Source organism: Entelurus aequoreus, linkage group LG13, assembly GCF_033978785.1.
Source record: "Entelurus aequoreus isolate RoL-2023_Sb linkage group LG13, RoL_Eaeq_v1.1, whole genome shotgun sequence".
Taxonomy (NCBI): domain Eukaryota; kingdom Metazoa; phylum Chordata; class Actinopteri; order Syngnathiformes; family Syngnathidae; genus Entelurus; species Entelurus aequoreus.
In genome coordinates, this window is record NC_084743.1 from 9,098,781 (window position 1) to 9,113,859 (window position 15,079).

The window sequence follows — 15,079 nt, forward strand, 5'->3', positions numbered from 1 at the left end:
GTTTCATTCATGTTTGATCCATGTTTGATCATGTTTGATCTATGTTTGATCCATGTTTCATCCATGTTTCATCCATGTTTGATCCATCTTTCATCCATGTTTCATTCATGTTTGATCCATGTTTGATCCATGTTTGATCCATGTTTGGTCTGTGTTTGATCCATGTTTGATCCATGTTTGATCATGTTTGATCTATGTTTCATCCATGTTTCATCCATGTTTCATCCATGTTTGATCCATCTTTCATCCATGTTTCATTCATGTTTGATCCATGTTTGGTCTGTGTTTGATCCATGTTTGATCCATGTTTGATCATGTTTGATCTATGTTTCATCCATGTTTCATCCATGTTTCATCCATGTTTGATCCATCTTTCATCCATGTTTCATTCATGTTTGATCCATGTTTGATCCATGTTTGATCCAGGTTTGATCCAGGTTTGATCCATGTTTGATCCGTGTTTCATCCATGCTTGTCAGTCATGGACATTTCCACATGCATTGACCGCTCATATTGTTCCGTCTGTCTTCAAATGTGTGTCTTCCTTCCCTCCTTGACCACGTGGTCTGGCGCCTCACGCCATGGTCTGGTAGAAGGAGGCCCCGCCCCGCCCTCCCCCCATGGACTGGCCTCCATTGACACGCCCCAGATGCGCCACATTAAGAGAATAAGTGCAATGACGAGTAACGTAAGGAGGCTGACCCTCGTCCCGTTCTTTGTGTTGGTGACTCCAGCTCACTGCTGAACATGGCGGGAGTCTGTGGTCTTTGTGTTGGTGACTCCAGCTCACTGCTGAACATGGCGGGAGTCTGTGGTCTTTGTGTTGGTGACTCCAGCTCACTGCTGAACATGGCGGGAGTCTGTGGTCTTTGTGTTGGTGACTCCAGCTCACTGCTGAACATGGCGGGAGTCTGTGGTCTTTGTGTTGGTGACTCCAGCTCACTGCTGAACACGGCGGGAGTCTGTGGTCTTTGTGTTGGTGACTCCAGCTCACTGCTGAACATGGCGGGAGTCTGTGGTCTTTGTGTTGGTGACTCCAGCTCACTGCTGAACATGGCGGGAGTCTGTGGTCTTTGTGTTGGTGACTCCAGCTCACTGCTGAACATGGCGGGAGTCTGTGGTCTTTGTGTTGGTGACTCCAGCTCACTGCTGAACATGGCGGGAGTCTGTGGTCTTTGTGTTGGTGACTCCAGCTCACTGCTGAACACGGCGGGAGTCTGTGGTCTTTGTGTTGGTGACTCCAGCTCACTGCTGAACATGGCGGGAGTCTGTGGTCTTTGTGTTGGTGACTCCAGCTCACTGCTGAACATGGCGGGAGTCTGTGGTCTTTGTGTTGGTGACTCCAGCTCACTGCTGAACATGGCGGGAGTCTGCGGTCTTTGTGTTGGTGACTCCAGCTCACTGCTGAACATGGCGGGAGTCTGTGGTCTTTGTGTTGGTGACTCCAGCTCACTGCTGAACATGGCGGGAGTCTGTGGTCTTTGTGTTGGTGACTCCAGCTCACTGCTGAACATGGCGGGAGTCTGTGGTCTTTGTGTTGGTGACTCCAGCTCACTGCTGAACATGGCGGGAGTCTGTGGTCTTTGTGTTGGTGACTCCAGCTCACTGCTGAACATGGCGGGAGTCTGTGGTCTTTGTGTTGGTGACTCCAGCTCACTGCTGAACATGGCGGGAGTCTGTGGTCTTTGTGTTGGTGACTCCAGCTCACTGCTGAACATGGCGGGAGTCTGTGGTCTTTGTGTTGGTGACTCCAGCTCACTGCTGAACATGGCGGGAGTCTGTGGTCTTTGTGTTGGTGACTCCAGCTCACTGCTGAACATGGCGGGAGTCTGTGGTCTTTGTGTTGGTGACTCCAGCTCACTGCTGAACATGGCGGGAGTCTCTGGCCGTCATGTGTTCACTCATCCTACTCACCGCCATCTTCCTTTCAATAGAAGAGAATAGTGTCCAAGATGTGCAGGTTACATCTGAACAGAGCTTGACGTCTGTTCATGTCCTTCCTCTGCATGCTCACTGATCCACTGACTCAGTTCTAATGGGGTCCAAAGAAGACCACGGTCACTGCCTAAAGTGGGTTTGAAACACAGACTGCATCCAGGAATTATTCACAGTGCTGCACTTTTTCCAAAATGGAATATATTAATTTGCCATCCATCCATCTTCTTCCGCTTATCCGAGGTCGGGTCGCAGGGGCAGCAGCCTAAGCAGGGAAGCCCAGACTTCCCTCTCCCCAGCCACTTCGTCCAGCTCTTCCCGGGGGATCCCGAGGCGTTCCCAGGCCAGCCGGGAGACATAGTCTTCCCAACGTGTCCTGGGTCTTCCCCGTGGCCTCCTACCGGTCGGACGTGCCCTAAACACCTCCCTAGGGAGGCGTTCGGGTGGCATCCTGACCAGATGCCCGAACCACCTCATCTGGCTCCTCTCCATGTGGAGGAGCAGCGGCTTTAGTTTGAGCTACCTCCAGATGGCAGAGCTTCTCACCCTATCTCTAAGGGAGAGACCCACCACCCGGCGGTTGTGTCCTCCAAACTCTGCACCAACTGATCCTCCTTGAGATGTTCCTACAGCTTCATTGGAGTCCGCCTGTGCTAAATTCAGTTGGTTGGACATGATCAAGAAAGGAACACACCTGTCTATATATAAGGTCCCACACCAAGTCCAAGGAATTGTCTCCAGACCTCCGAGACAGGATTGTGTCCTGGCACAAATCTGGGGAAGGGTACAGGAAAAACATGTGCTGCCTTGAAGGTCCCAATGAGTACAGTGGTCTCCATCAGCCGTAAATGGAAGAAGTTTGGAACCACCTTTGACTCTTCCTAGAGCTGGCTGTCCGTCTAAACTGAGCGATCAGGTGAGAAGGACCTTAGTCAGGGAGAAGACCAAGAACCCGATGGTCACTTTGTCAGAAGAGAATCTTCCAGAAGGACAATCTACCAGTCAGGCCTGTATGGGGTAGAGTGGCCAGACGGAAGCCATTTCTTAGTTAAAAGTTTGCCATAATCAATCAATCAATCAATCAATGTTTACTTATATAGCCCTAAATCACGAGTGTCTCAAAGGGCTGCACAAGCCACAACGACATCCTTGGCTCAGATCCCACATCAGGGCAAGGAAAAACTCAACCCAATGGGACAATGAGAAACCTTCGAGGGGACCGCACATGTGGGGACTCCCCCCTGGGCGCAATGGACGTCGAGTGGATCTAGCATAATATTGTGAGAGTCCAGTCCATAGTGGATCTAACATAATAGTGAGATTCCAGTCCATAGTGGATCTAACATAATAGTGTGAGAGTCCAGTCCATAGTGGATCTAACATAATAGTGTGAGAGTCCAGTCCATAGTGGATCTAACATAATAGTGTGAGATTCCAGTCCATAGTGGATCTAACATAATAGTGTGAGAGTCCAGTCCATAGTGGATCTAACATAATAATGTGAGAGTCCAGTCCATAGTGGATCTAACATAATAGTGTGAGAGTCCAGTCCATAGTGGATCTAACATAATAATGTGAGAGTCCAGTCCATAGTGGATCTAACATAATAGTGAGAGTCCAGTCCATAGTGGATCTAACATAATAGTGAGAGAGTCCAGTCCATAGTGGATCTAACATAATAGTGAGAGTCCAGTCCATAGTGGATCTAACATAATAGTGAGAGAGTCCAGTCCATAGTGGATCTAACATAATAGTGTGAGAGTCCAGTCCATAGTGAATCTAACATAATAGTGAGAGTCCAGTCCATTGTGGATCTAACATAATGGTGTGAGAGTACAGTCCATAGTGGATCTAACATAATAGTGAGAGTCCAGTCCATAGTGGATCTAACATAATAGTGAGAGTCCAGTCCATAGTGGATCTAACAAAATAGTGTGAGAGTCCAGTCCATAGTGGATCTAACAAAATAGTGAGAGTCCAGTCCATAGTGGATCTAACATAATAGTGAGAGTCCAGTCCATAGTGGATCTAACATAATAGTGAGAGTCCAGTCCATAGTGGATCTAACATAATAATGTGAGAGTCCAGTCCATAGTGGATCTAACATAATAATGTGAGAGTCCAGTCCATAGTGGATCTAACATAATAATGTGAGAGTCCAGTCCATAGTGGATCTAACATAATAGTGAGAGTCCAGTCCATAGTGGATCTAACATAATAATGTGAGAGTCCAGTCCATAGTGGATCTAACATAATAATGTGAGAGTCCAGTCCATAGTGGATCTAACATAATAATGTGAGAGTCCAGTCCATAGTGGATCTAACATAATGGTGAGAGTCCAGTCCATAGTGGATCTAACATAATAGTGTGAGAGTCCAGTCCATAGTGGATCTAACATAATAGTGTGAGAGTCCAGTCCATAGTGGATCTAACATAATAGTGAGAGTCCAGTCCATAGTGGATCTAACATAATAGTGTGAGAGTCCAGTCCATAGTGGATCTAACATAATAGTGTGAGAGTCCAGTCCATAGTGGATCTAACATAATAGTGAGAGAGTCCAGTCCATAGTGGATCTAACATAATAGTGAGAGAGTCCAGTCCATAGTGGATCTAACATAATAGTGAGAGTCCAGTCCATAGTGGATCTAACATAATAGTGAGAGAGTCCAGTCCATAGTGGATCTAACATAATAGTGAGAGTCCAGTCCATAGTGGATCTAACATAATAGTGAGAGTCCAGTCCATAGTGGATCTAACATAATAGTGTGAGAGTCCAGTCCATAGTGGATCCAACATAATAGTGAGAGAGTCCAGTCCATAGTGGATCTAACATAATAGTGAGAGTCCAGTCCATAGTGGATCTAACATAATAGTGAGATTCCAGTCCATAGTGGATCTAACATAATAGTGTGAGAGTCCAGTCCATACTGGATCTAACATAATAGTGAGAGAGTCCAGTCCATAGTGGATCTAACATAATAGTGTGAGAGTCCAGTCCATAGTGGATCTAACATAATAGTGAGAGTCCAGTCCATAGTGGATCTAACATAATAGTGAGAGTCCAGTCCATAGTGGATCTAACATAATAGTGAGAGAGTCCAGTCCATAGTGGATCTAACATAATAGTGTGAGAGTCCAGTCCATAGTGGATCTAACATAATAGTGAGAGTCCAGTCCATAGTGGATCTAACATAATAGTGTGAGAGTCCAGTCCATAGTGGATCTAACATAATAGTGTGAGAGTCCAGTCCATAGTGGATCTAACATAATAGTGAGAGTCCAGTCCATAGTGGATCTAACATAATAGTGAGAGTCCAGTCCATAGTGGATCTAACATAATAGTGAGAGAGTCCAGTCCATAGTGGATCTAACATAATAGTGTGAGAGTCCAGTCCATAGTGAATCTAACATAATAGTGAGAGTCCAGTCCATTGTGGATCTAACATAATGGTGTGAGAGTCCAGTCCATAGTGGATCTAACATAATAGTGAGAGTCCAGTCCATAGTGGATCTAACATAATAGTGAGAGTCCAGTCCATAGTGGATCTAACAAAATAGTGTGAGAGTCCAGTCCATAGTGGATCTAACAAAATAGTGAGAGTCCAGTCCATAGTGGATCTAACATAATAGTGAGAGTCCAGTCCATAGTGGATCTAACATAATAGTGAGAGTCCAGTCCATAGTGGATCTAACATAATAGTGAGAGTCCAGTCCATGGTGGGGCCAGCAGGAGACCATCCTGAGTGGAGACAGGTCAGTAGCGCAGAGACCGATGCACAGACGAGCATCGGTTCTGGACTGACAAATGCACCTGGAAGACTCTCAGACCATGAAAAACTACATTCTCTGGTCTTATGAGACAAAGATTGAAGTCTTAGGCGTGAATGCCAGGCATCATGTTTGGAGGAAAGCAGGCACGGCTCATCACCAGGTCAATACCACCCCTACAGTGAAGTGGTGGCAGCATCATGGTGTGGGGGTGCAGTAACATGAGAAATGTGGAAAAAGTGAAGCGCTGTGAATACTTCCTGGATGTAATCCTGATCTTTCCTCTTCCATAAATACCTTCTGATACATGATCTGGTTGGTGTTGTTGTGAAGTCCAAGCCCAGTGGAGGACGCCTCCATGTTGGAAAGCAGCCACAAAGTGGAGGATGCCTCCATGTTGGAAAGCAGCCACAAAGTGGAGGATGCCTCCATGTTGGAAAGCAGCCACAAAGTGGAGGATGCCTCCATGTTGGAAAGCAGCCACAAAGTGGAGGATGCCTCCATGTTGGAAAGCAGCCACAAAGTGGAGGATGCCTCCATGTTGGAAAGCAGCCACAAAGTGGAGGATGCCTCCATGTTGGAAAGCAGCCACAAAGTGGAGGATGCCTCCATGTTGGAAAGCAGCCACAAAGTTGCAGTCCTAACATTTCCTGCTTTGTTGTCGCCAGCTGAAGTACAAAGAGAAGTTTGACAAGGAAATGAAGGGCAAGCGTCCGCAGTACGACCTGAAGGAGAGCAAGATCTACCAGACGTATAAGGACGCCAACACGCTCGCCAGTGAGGTAGGTTCCCGCCTTCGAGCTGACGGAGGCGGTGTTCTGAGGCCCCGCCCTGCTGTGACACAGGTGAAGTACAAAGGTGACCTGAAGAAGATGCACAAGCCTGTGACCGACATGGCCGAGTCTCTGTCCATGCAGCACGGCCTGAACACCAGCAGGCTGTCCAGCGACGTAAGACTCTCACACACCCATCCTCATCTGGTAGTGATCCATACCTTCACCTTCCACCTCCTGCTGTACTACCACTTCACTTCTTTTCCTCATCACATTCCAATCACGTCACGCCAAACATCTGATTGGACGACTGTCCGCCCATTTTTAACCAGCATCTTCATTTCCATTGGACGTCACAAACATCTGATAATTCTACACAAGTATTATTGGAGCAAATGTGTATCTCAATCTGTGCGTCTGTAACACGATTCACTTGTCTGTGTACTCATTTCTGTGTCTGGATGTCAATCTGTGTGTGTGTGCTTTAATATTGTGTGTTTGTATTTTGATTTGGGTGTGTAAAAAATGTGTGTCTGTATATCAATGTGTGTGTGTGTGTGTGTGTGTGTGTGTGTAATCAGGTGTGTGTATGCGTTTTTCAATTTGTGTGTCTGTATTTTGATTTGTGTGTGTGTAAAGAAATGTGTGTGCCTGTATATCAATCTGTGTGTGTGTGTAATCAGGTCTGTGTATGCGTTTTTCAATTTGTGTGTCTGTATTTTGATTTGTGTGTGTGTAAAGAAATGTGTGTGCCTGTATATCAATGTGTGTGTGTGTGTGTGTGTGTGTGTGTGTGTGTGTGTGTGTGTGTGTGTGTGTGTGTAATCAGGTCTGTGTATGCGTTTTTCAATTTGTGTGTCTGTATTTTGATTTGTGTGTGTGTAAAGAAATGTGTGTGCCTGTATATCAATCTGTGTGTGTGTGTGTGTGTGTAATCAGGTCTGTGTATGCGTTTTTCAATATGTGTGTCTGTATTTTGATTTGTGTGTGTGTAAAGAAATGTGTGTGCCTGTGTATCAATCTGTGTGCGTGTGTAATCAGATCCGTGTGTGCATGTTTCAATTTGTGTGTCCATATTTAGATTTCTGTGTGTAAAAAGTGTCTGTATATCAATGTGTGTATGTGTGTAATCAGATCTGTGTATGTGTGTTTCAATTTGTGTGTCCGTATTTCAATTTGTGTGTGTCTGTATATCAATCTGTGTGTGTGTAATCAGACCCGTGTGCGCGCATGTTTTATTATTGTGTCCGTATTTCGATTTGTGTGTGTGTAAAAAATGTGTGTGTCTGTATATCAATCTGTGTGTGTGTGTGTGTTTTAATATTGTGGCCGTATTTCGATTTGTTTGTGTGTGTGTTTGGGTAAAAAATGTGTGTGTCTGTATATCAATCTCTGTGTGTGTAATCAGATCTGTGTATGCGTGTTTCAATTTGTGTGTCCGTATTTCAATTTGTGTGTGTGTAAAAAATGTGTATGCCTGTATATCAATCTGTGTGTGTGTTTTAATATTGTGTTTGTATTTCAATTTGTGTGTGTAAAAAATGTGTGTGTCTGTAAATCAATCTGTGTGTGTGTAATCAGATCCGTGTGTGCGTGTGTTTTAATATTGTGTCCGTATTTCAATTTGTGTGTGTGTAAAAAATGTGTATGTCTGTATATCAATCTGTGTGTGTGTGTGTGTGTGTTTTAATATTGTGTCCGTATTTCGATTTGTGTGTGTGTTTGTGTGTATGTGTAAAAAATGTGTGTGTCTGTATATCAATCTGTGTGTGTAATCAGATCTGTGTATGCGTGTTTTAATTTGTGTGCGTAAAAAATGTGTGTGTGTAATCAGACCCGTGTGTGCGTGTATTTTAATATTGTGTCCGTATTTCCATTTGTGTGTGTGTAAAAAATATGTATGTCTGTATATCAATCTGTGTGTGTGTTTTAAAATTGTGTCCGTATTTCGATTTGTGTGTGTGTAAAAAATGTGTATGTCTGTATATCAATCTGTGTGTGTGTTTTAAAATTGTGTCCGTATTTCGATTTGTGTGCGTGTGTCTATGTGTAAAAAATGTGTGTGTCTGTATCTTAATCTGTGTGTTTTTTTCAATTTGTGTGTCTGTATTTTGATTTGTGTGGGTGTCTAAAAAAATGTGTTTATATCTCAATATGTGTGAGTGTGTAATCAGATTTGCGTGTGCGTGTCTTTTTGTGTCTGTATTTTGATTTGTGTGGGTGTGTAAAAAATGAATTTCAATTGTGTGTGCATCTCCAAATGTGTGTTAAATCAGATCTGTGCAAGTGTTTTAATTTGTGCATCTGTATTTCCATTTGTGCGCGTGTAATCGGATCCGTGTGTGTGTGTGTGTGTGTATTCAGATTTATGTGTTATTGGTTGTCTTTATACCCGTGACTTTTGCGACACAGAATAACATGAGTGGGTGCAAGGCGCCCACTAGTGGTGAGTATAGGGAAAGGAAAGTTGCAGACACACAAGTCTTTTTACACATTCAGATCTCTGCACGGACACACTAATCTTACACGGCAGAAGGACTACACAAGTCAGGTGTAAAAAGACAACCAATCAGTGTTCCTGCTTCACACCAATCTGAATACACACATTCATTTTTACACACACACAGATCAAAATACAGACACACAGATGGGTTGTTGTTTTTTACACGCACACAAATTGAAATAGGGACACACAAATTAAAACACACACAGATGGATCTAATTACACACACAGGTCAAAATACAGACACACAGATGTTTTCTTTTTACACACACACAAATTGAAATACGGACACACAAATTAAAGCACGTACATGTGGCTCTGATTACACACACATTTTTTTACACACACAAATTGAAATACGGACACACAAATTAAAACACGTACATGTGGCTCTGATTACGCACACATTTTTTTACACACACAAATTTAAATACAGGCACACAGATTTTTTTGTTTGTTTTTTTTACTCACACAAATTGAAATGCGGACACACAAATTAAAACACGTACATGTGGCTCTGATTACACACACATTTTTTACACACACAAATTTAAAGACAGACAGATGTTTTTTTTTGTTTTTTTTACTCACACAAATTGAAATGCGGACACACAAATTAAAACATGTACATGTGGCTCTGATTACACACACATTTTTTTACACACACAAATTGAAATACGGACACACAAATTAAAACACGTACATGTGGCTCTGATTACACACACATTTTTTTACACACACAAATTTAAAGACAGACACACAGATGTTTTTTTTTTTGTTTTTTTACTCACACAAATTGAAATGCGGACACACAAATTAAAACATGTACATGTGGCTCTGATTACACACACATTTTTTTACACACACAAATTGAAATACGGACACACAAATTAAAACACGTACATGTGGCTCTGATTACACACACATTTTTTTACACACACAAATTTAAATACAGACACACAGATGTTTTCTTTTTACACACACACAAATTGAAATGCGGACACACAAATTAAAACACGTACTTGTGGCTCTGATTACACACACATTTTTTTACACACACAAATTTAAATACAGACACACAGATGTTTTTTTGGGGGTTTTTTTACTCACACAAATTGAAATGCGGACACACAAATTAAAACATGTACATGTGGCTCTGATTACACACACATTTTTTTACACACACAAATTTAAATACAGACACACAGATGTTTTTTTTTGTTTTTTTTTACTCACACAAATTGAAATACAGACACACAAATTAAAACACACACACATGGATCTGATTCCACACAGATTGAGATACAGATGTGAATGATCATATTACAGATACACAGACTTCTGCTCCAATAATACATGAAGTTCCTTTCTGGAGAGATCTTGTCATGGCTTTGTGTGGTTTATGCACTGAGCTGTGGTCCTGCCTTAGTACTGCTACAAGAGGAAGTTTGAGGAGAGTAAGGGTCACTACCACATGATTCCTGACACACCCGAGCAGCTTCATCACAAGGAGGCTTCTGAGCTGCAGAGCCACGTAAGTGCCACACACCGTCGCCGGGGCAACCAGGCTAACTAAACACCAATGACGGGTCCGTCCACACCTTTCTGTTCACTCCGGGTGTTGATGAGGGGCCATTCCACCCAATAAGTGTCATTTCATGCTTTTTACTAGGGATGTCCGATAATGGCTTTTTGCCGATATGCCGATATTGTCCAACTCTTTAATTACCGATACCGATATCAACCGATACCGATATCAACCGATACATACAGTCGTGGAATTAACACATTATTATGCCTAATTTGGACAACCAGGTATGGTGAAGATAAGGTACTTTTGAAAAAAATGAATCAAATAAAATAAGATTAATAAATTAAAAACATTTTCTTGAATAAAAAAGAAAGTAAAACAATATAAAAACAGTTACATAGAAACTAGTAATGAATGAAAATGAGTAAAATGAAGTGTTAAAGGTTAGTACTATTAGTGGAGCAGCAGCACGCACAATCATGTGTGCTTACGGACTGTATCCCTTGCAGACTGTATTGATATATATTGATTAGGGATGTCCGATAATATCGGCCTGCCGATATTATCGGCCAATAAATGCGTTAAAATGTAATATCGGAATCGTTTTTTTTATTATCTGTATTGTTTTTTTGTTTGTTTTTTTAAAAAAATTTTTAATTAAATCAACATAAAAAACACAAGATACAATTACAATTAGTGCACCAACCCAAAAAACCTCCCTCCCCCCATTTCTTTCTGTTATCAATATTCTGCTTCCTACATTATATATCAATATATATCAATACAGTCTGCAAGGGATACAGTCCGTAAGCACACATGATTGTGCGTGCTGCTGCTCCACTAATAGTACTAACCTTTAACAGTTAATTTTACTCATTTTCATTAATTACTAGTTTCTATGTAACTGTTTATATATTGTTTTACTTTCTTTTTTATTCAAGAAAATGTTTTTAATTTAGTTATCTTATTTTATTTTATTTTTTAAAAAGTACCTTATCTTCACCATACCTGGTTGTCCAAATTAGGCATAATAATGTGTTAATTCCACGACTGCATATATCGGTTGATATCGGTATCGGTTGATATCGGTATCGGTAATTAAAGAGTTGGACAATATCGGATATCGGCAAAAAGCCATTATCGGACATCCCTAATATTGATATATAATGTAGGAAGCAGAATATTAATAACAGAAAGAAACAACCCTTTTGTGTGAATGAGTGTAAATGGGGGGAGGGAGGTTTTTTGGCTTGGTGCACTAATTGTAAGTGTATCTTGTGTTTTTTATGTGGATTTAATAAAAAAATAAAAAAAATAAAAAAACGATACTGATAATAAAAAACCGATACCGATAATTTCCAATATTACATTTTAACGCATTTATCGGCCGATAATATCGGCAGACCGATATTATCGGACATCTCTACTTTTTACACTTTAAAAATACACTGAACTCTTAAAAAGTCAACTCTGATTTTATATATATATATATATATATATATATATATATATATATATATATATATATATATATATATATATATATATATATATATATATGTGTGTATATATATATATATATATATATATATATATATATATATATATGTGTATATATATATATATATATATATATATATATATATATATATATATATATATATATATATATATATACATATATACATATATATATATATATATATATATATATATATATATATATATATATATATATATATATATATATATATATATATAACCCTAACATGCATGAAAATGTACCAAATTTGAGCAAAAATGTTGATTATTTTGGGGTCCCAAACACAACATTTTTGAAATTGACTCTCTAGCGCCCCCTTGAAAATGAGAAAAAAATGAGCCCCTGCCATCAGATGGACTTATCATCACGGGGATGGCTGGAGACGTCTATCTATCATGACAGGACGCTCTGGAGAACCCATATTTGAAAACAAACAGAGTTAGTTTTCATTTTAGGCCAAAAATAGGGATCGTACTTGGCGAAGTCCTCCTAGGGACTCTCACCAAATGAGTCACGGTTAAAATAACAGATACTACACATAAAGGTGATGATAAATTGCGAGAGAAAAAAAATTCCACACCATAAGCTGGGGGCGTGGTATGGCGCCAAACTTTGCTCCGATGGTTTTCGGCCATTTTTCTGCGAAAAAAGTTTTCCTACTTGAACGAATTCCTCCTAGGGACTTTGACCAAATAAGTCGTGGTTAAAATGACCGACACTACACATAGAAGTGGTGATAAATTGCCAACACATTTTTTCCACACCATAAGCTGTGGGCGTGGTATGGTGGGCGTGGTATGGTGGGCGTGGTATGGTGGGCGTGGTATGGTGGGCGTGGTATGGTGGGCGTGGTATGGTGGGCGTGGTATGGTGGGCGTGGTATGGCGCCAAACTTTGCTCCGATGGTTCGCCACAGAACACGAAGCATTCAAAACTTGGCTCTACAAATTCCGATCTTGAGATTTGTTGTAATTTTCTTCACACATTTTCAACCAGATTAATGTGCAGGACACTTCTTCTAATAAAATGATGTATTCTATATTTTATACTGTTTTTCCCCCCGGGATGCAAATGGCACCCATTGGGCGACAAGAGGGTGAGCTGTTGTTGTGGAGCGGCCATGACAGCGTGTGTTTGCGCTGCCACAGATCAAGTACAAGGAGAAGTACGAGAAGGAGAGGGGCAAGGCCATGTTGGACTTTGAGACGCCCACATACGTCACGGCCAAGGAAGCGCAGCACATGCAGAGCCAGGTAACGACACGCCGGCGTACTAACACGTGACCTTGACACGCAGGATGAACATTCAACACTTTCAGGTTTACCAAGCACGTACTTTTTGCGTTGTTTCCAGATAGCTTAGCGATTAGCATGCCTTCTTGTCCGCTGCTTTTGGTTCCTACTCGTTGTGTAACATGTTTAGCACCGTCCACCAGTGATAACAACACCTAGACGAGATGCAGGTCATTTCCTGCACCGGAGGTGATGATTGCTGGAGGGACAACCCTATAAGTAGACGATTCAAAGCAGTCTTTAAACGATGCACGTGCATATTTCATGGATAATTAGCTTCCTTTTTTTCAACCCTTTGAAGCCTGAACCACTAAATAATTCAAATATAAATAAATCAATAAATTCAAATGATTTCAAACTGGATCTTATTTTGGTCCTTCTCAACAAATTAGTATTAGGTTTTTTGGGGGGACAAAAATCAGTTTCCATATATAATTTTCAATTTGTATCATATTTGATACGTATATATCTATATACATTTTTGTTATTTTTATAACAAATTAAAACATAAGAACTATCTATCATGTTATTTCCAAACATCAAAAGAACATTTGTCATCATCTTTTTTTAATCATTTTTAAAACATCTTCAATGTTGCAATTATTTATCATCTAAACAAAACATACAAAAAAATCTAAATAATCGTGTATTTTATTTTTTTATGTGATTTTCCTGCCATAAAAGTCAGAAAGCTATAATTAATTATGGCAACACACAAAATAACACAGTAAATATGTATATTTGACCTCTAAATATACCATATTGTGTCATATAAACATTATATTTGATTATTTGGAACATCTAAAGACTTTTTGTTGCTCCATGATATTTATAATGCATGAAATGCAAAAAAATGTCAATTTAGAGTTAAATTACCTTTTATGCCTGCTGTATCAAATTTGATACGCACATTTTCAACACGGTTTTACTGTAAAAAATATTTTCCATTAACTGTTCATATGTGATGTGTCAGTAATAAAAATACGTCTTTCTTATTTCCTCCCTCTCAAATTTGGCAAAGTTTGTCTTCAAAAATCAGGCGTCGCTCATTACTTCGCTGCAGGAAATAAGTCAATTACTGCCCTCTTGTGGAGGATACGTGTAATGCACCTCAGGCTTTTTAATTAAAAAAAAACGAATGACACTGATTTTATACCTGCTGTATCAAATTTGATATGCACATTTTCAACACGGTTTTCCTGAAAAAAATATTTTCCATTAACTGTTCATATGTGATGTGTCAGTAATAAAAATACATCTTTCTTATTTTCTCCCTCTCAAATTTGGCAAAGTTTGTCTTCAAAAATCAGGCGTCGCTCGTTACTTCGCTGCAGGAAATAAGTCAATTACTGCCCTCTTGTGGAGGATACGTGTAATGCACCTCAGGCTTTTTAATTTTAAAAAAAACGAATGACACTGATGAGGGTGTAAAAATGCATGTATCACTTCTGATACACTGGGCGTTTTAATAGGACATCTTTGTTTAAGTGTGTTATTCTGTTACACACACACACACACACACACACACACACACACACACACACACACACACACACACACACACACTGCAGCACGCTGACACATGTGTTCCTGTCTTATCTGTGCGGCCACTAGAAAGACTATAAGAAGGACTTTGAGGAGTCCATGAAGGGCAAGAACCTCTCCGGCTTGGAGGTCACGCCCGCCATGCTCCATGTCAGACATGCCACCAAAATAGCCAGTGAGGTAACGA

General features: G+C 40.6%; 1 protein-coding gene across 1 annotated transcript in view; it reads left to right on the forward strand.

Moving 5' to 3' along the window:
* neb (nebulin) overlaps window positions 1-15,079 on the forward strand; it is a 105,308-nt gene that overhangs the window by 68,517 nt on the left and 21,712 nt on the right. The window contains exons 117-121 of the mRNA XM_062068381.1: window positions 6,374-6,487; window positions 6,551-6,655; window positions 10,411-10,515; window positions 13,204-13,308; window positions 14,962-15,072. Of these exons, the coding sequence (XP_061924365.1) occupies window positions 6,374-6,487; window positions 6,551-6,655; window positions 10,411-10,515; window positions 13,204-13,308; window positions 14,962-15,072 (540 nt within the window). The remainder of the gene's footprint in view (window positions 1-6,373; window positions 6,488-6,550; window positions 6,656-10,410; window positions 10,516-13,203; window positions 13,309-14,961; window positions 15,073-15,079) is intronic.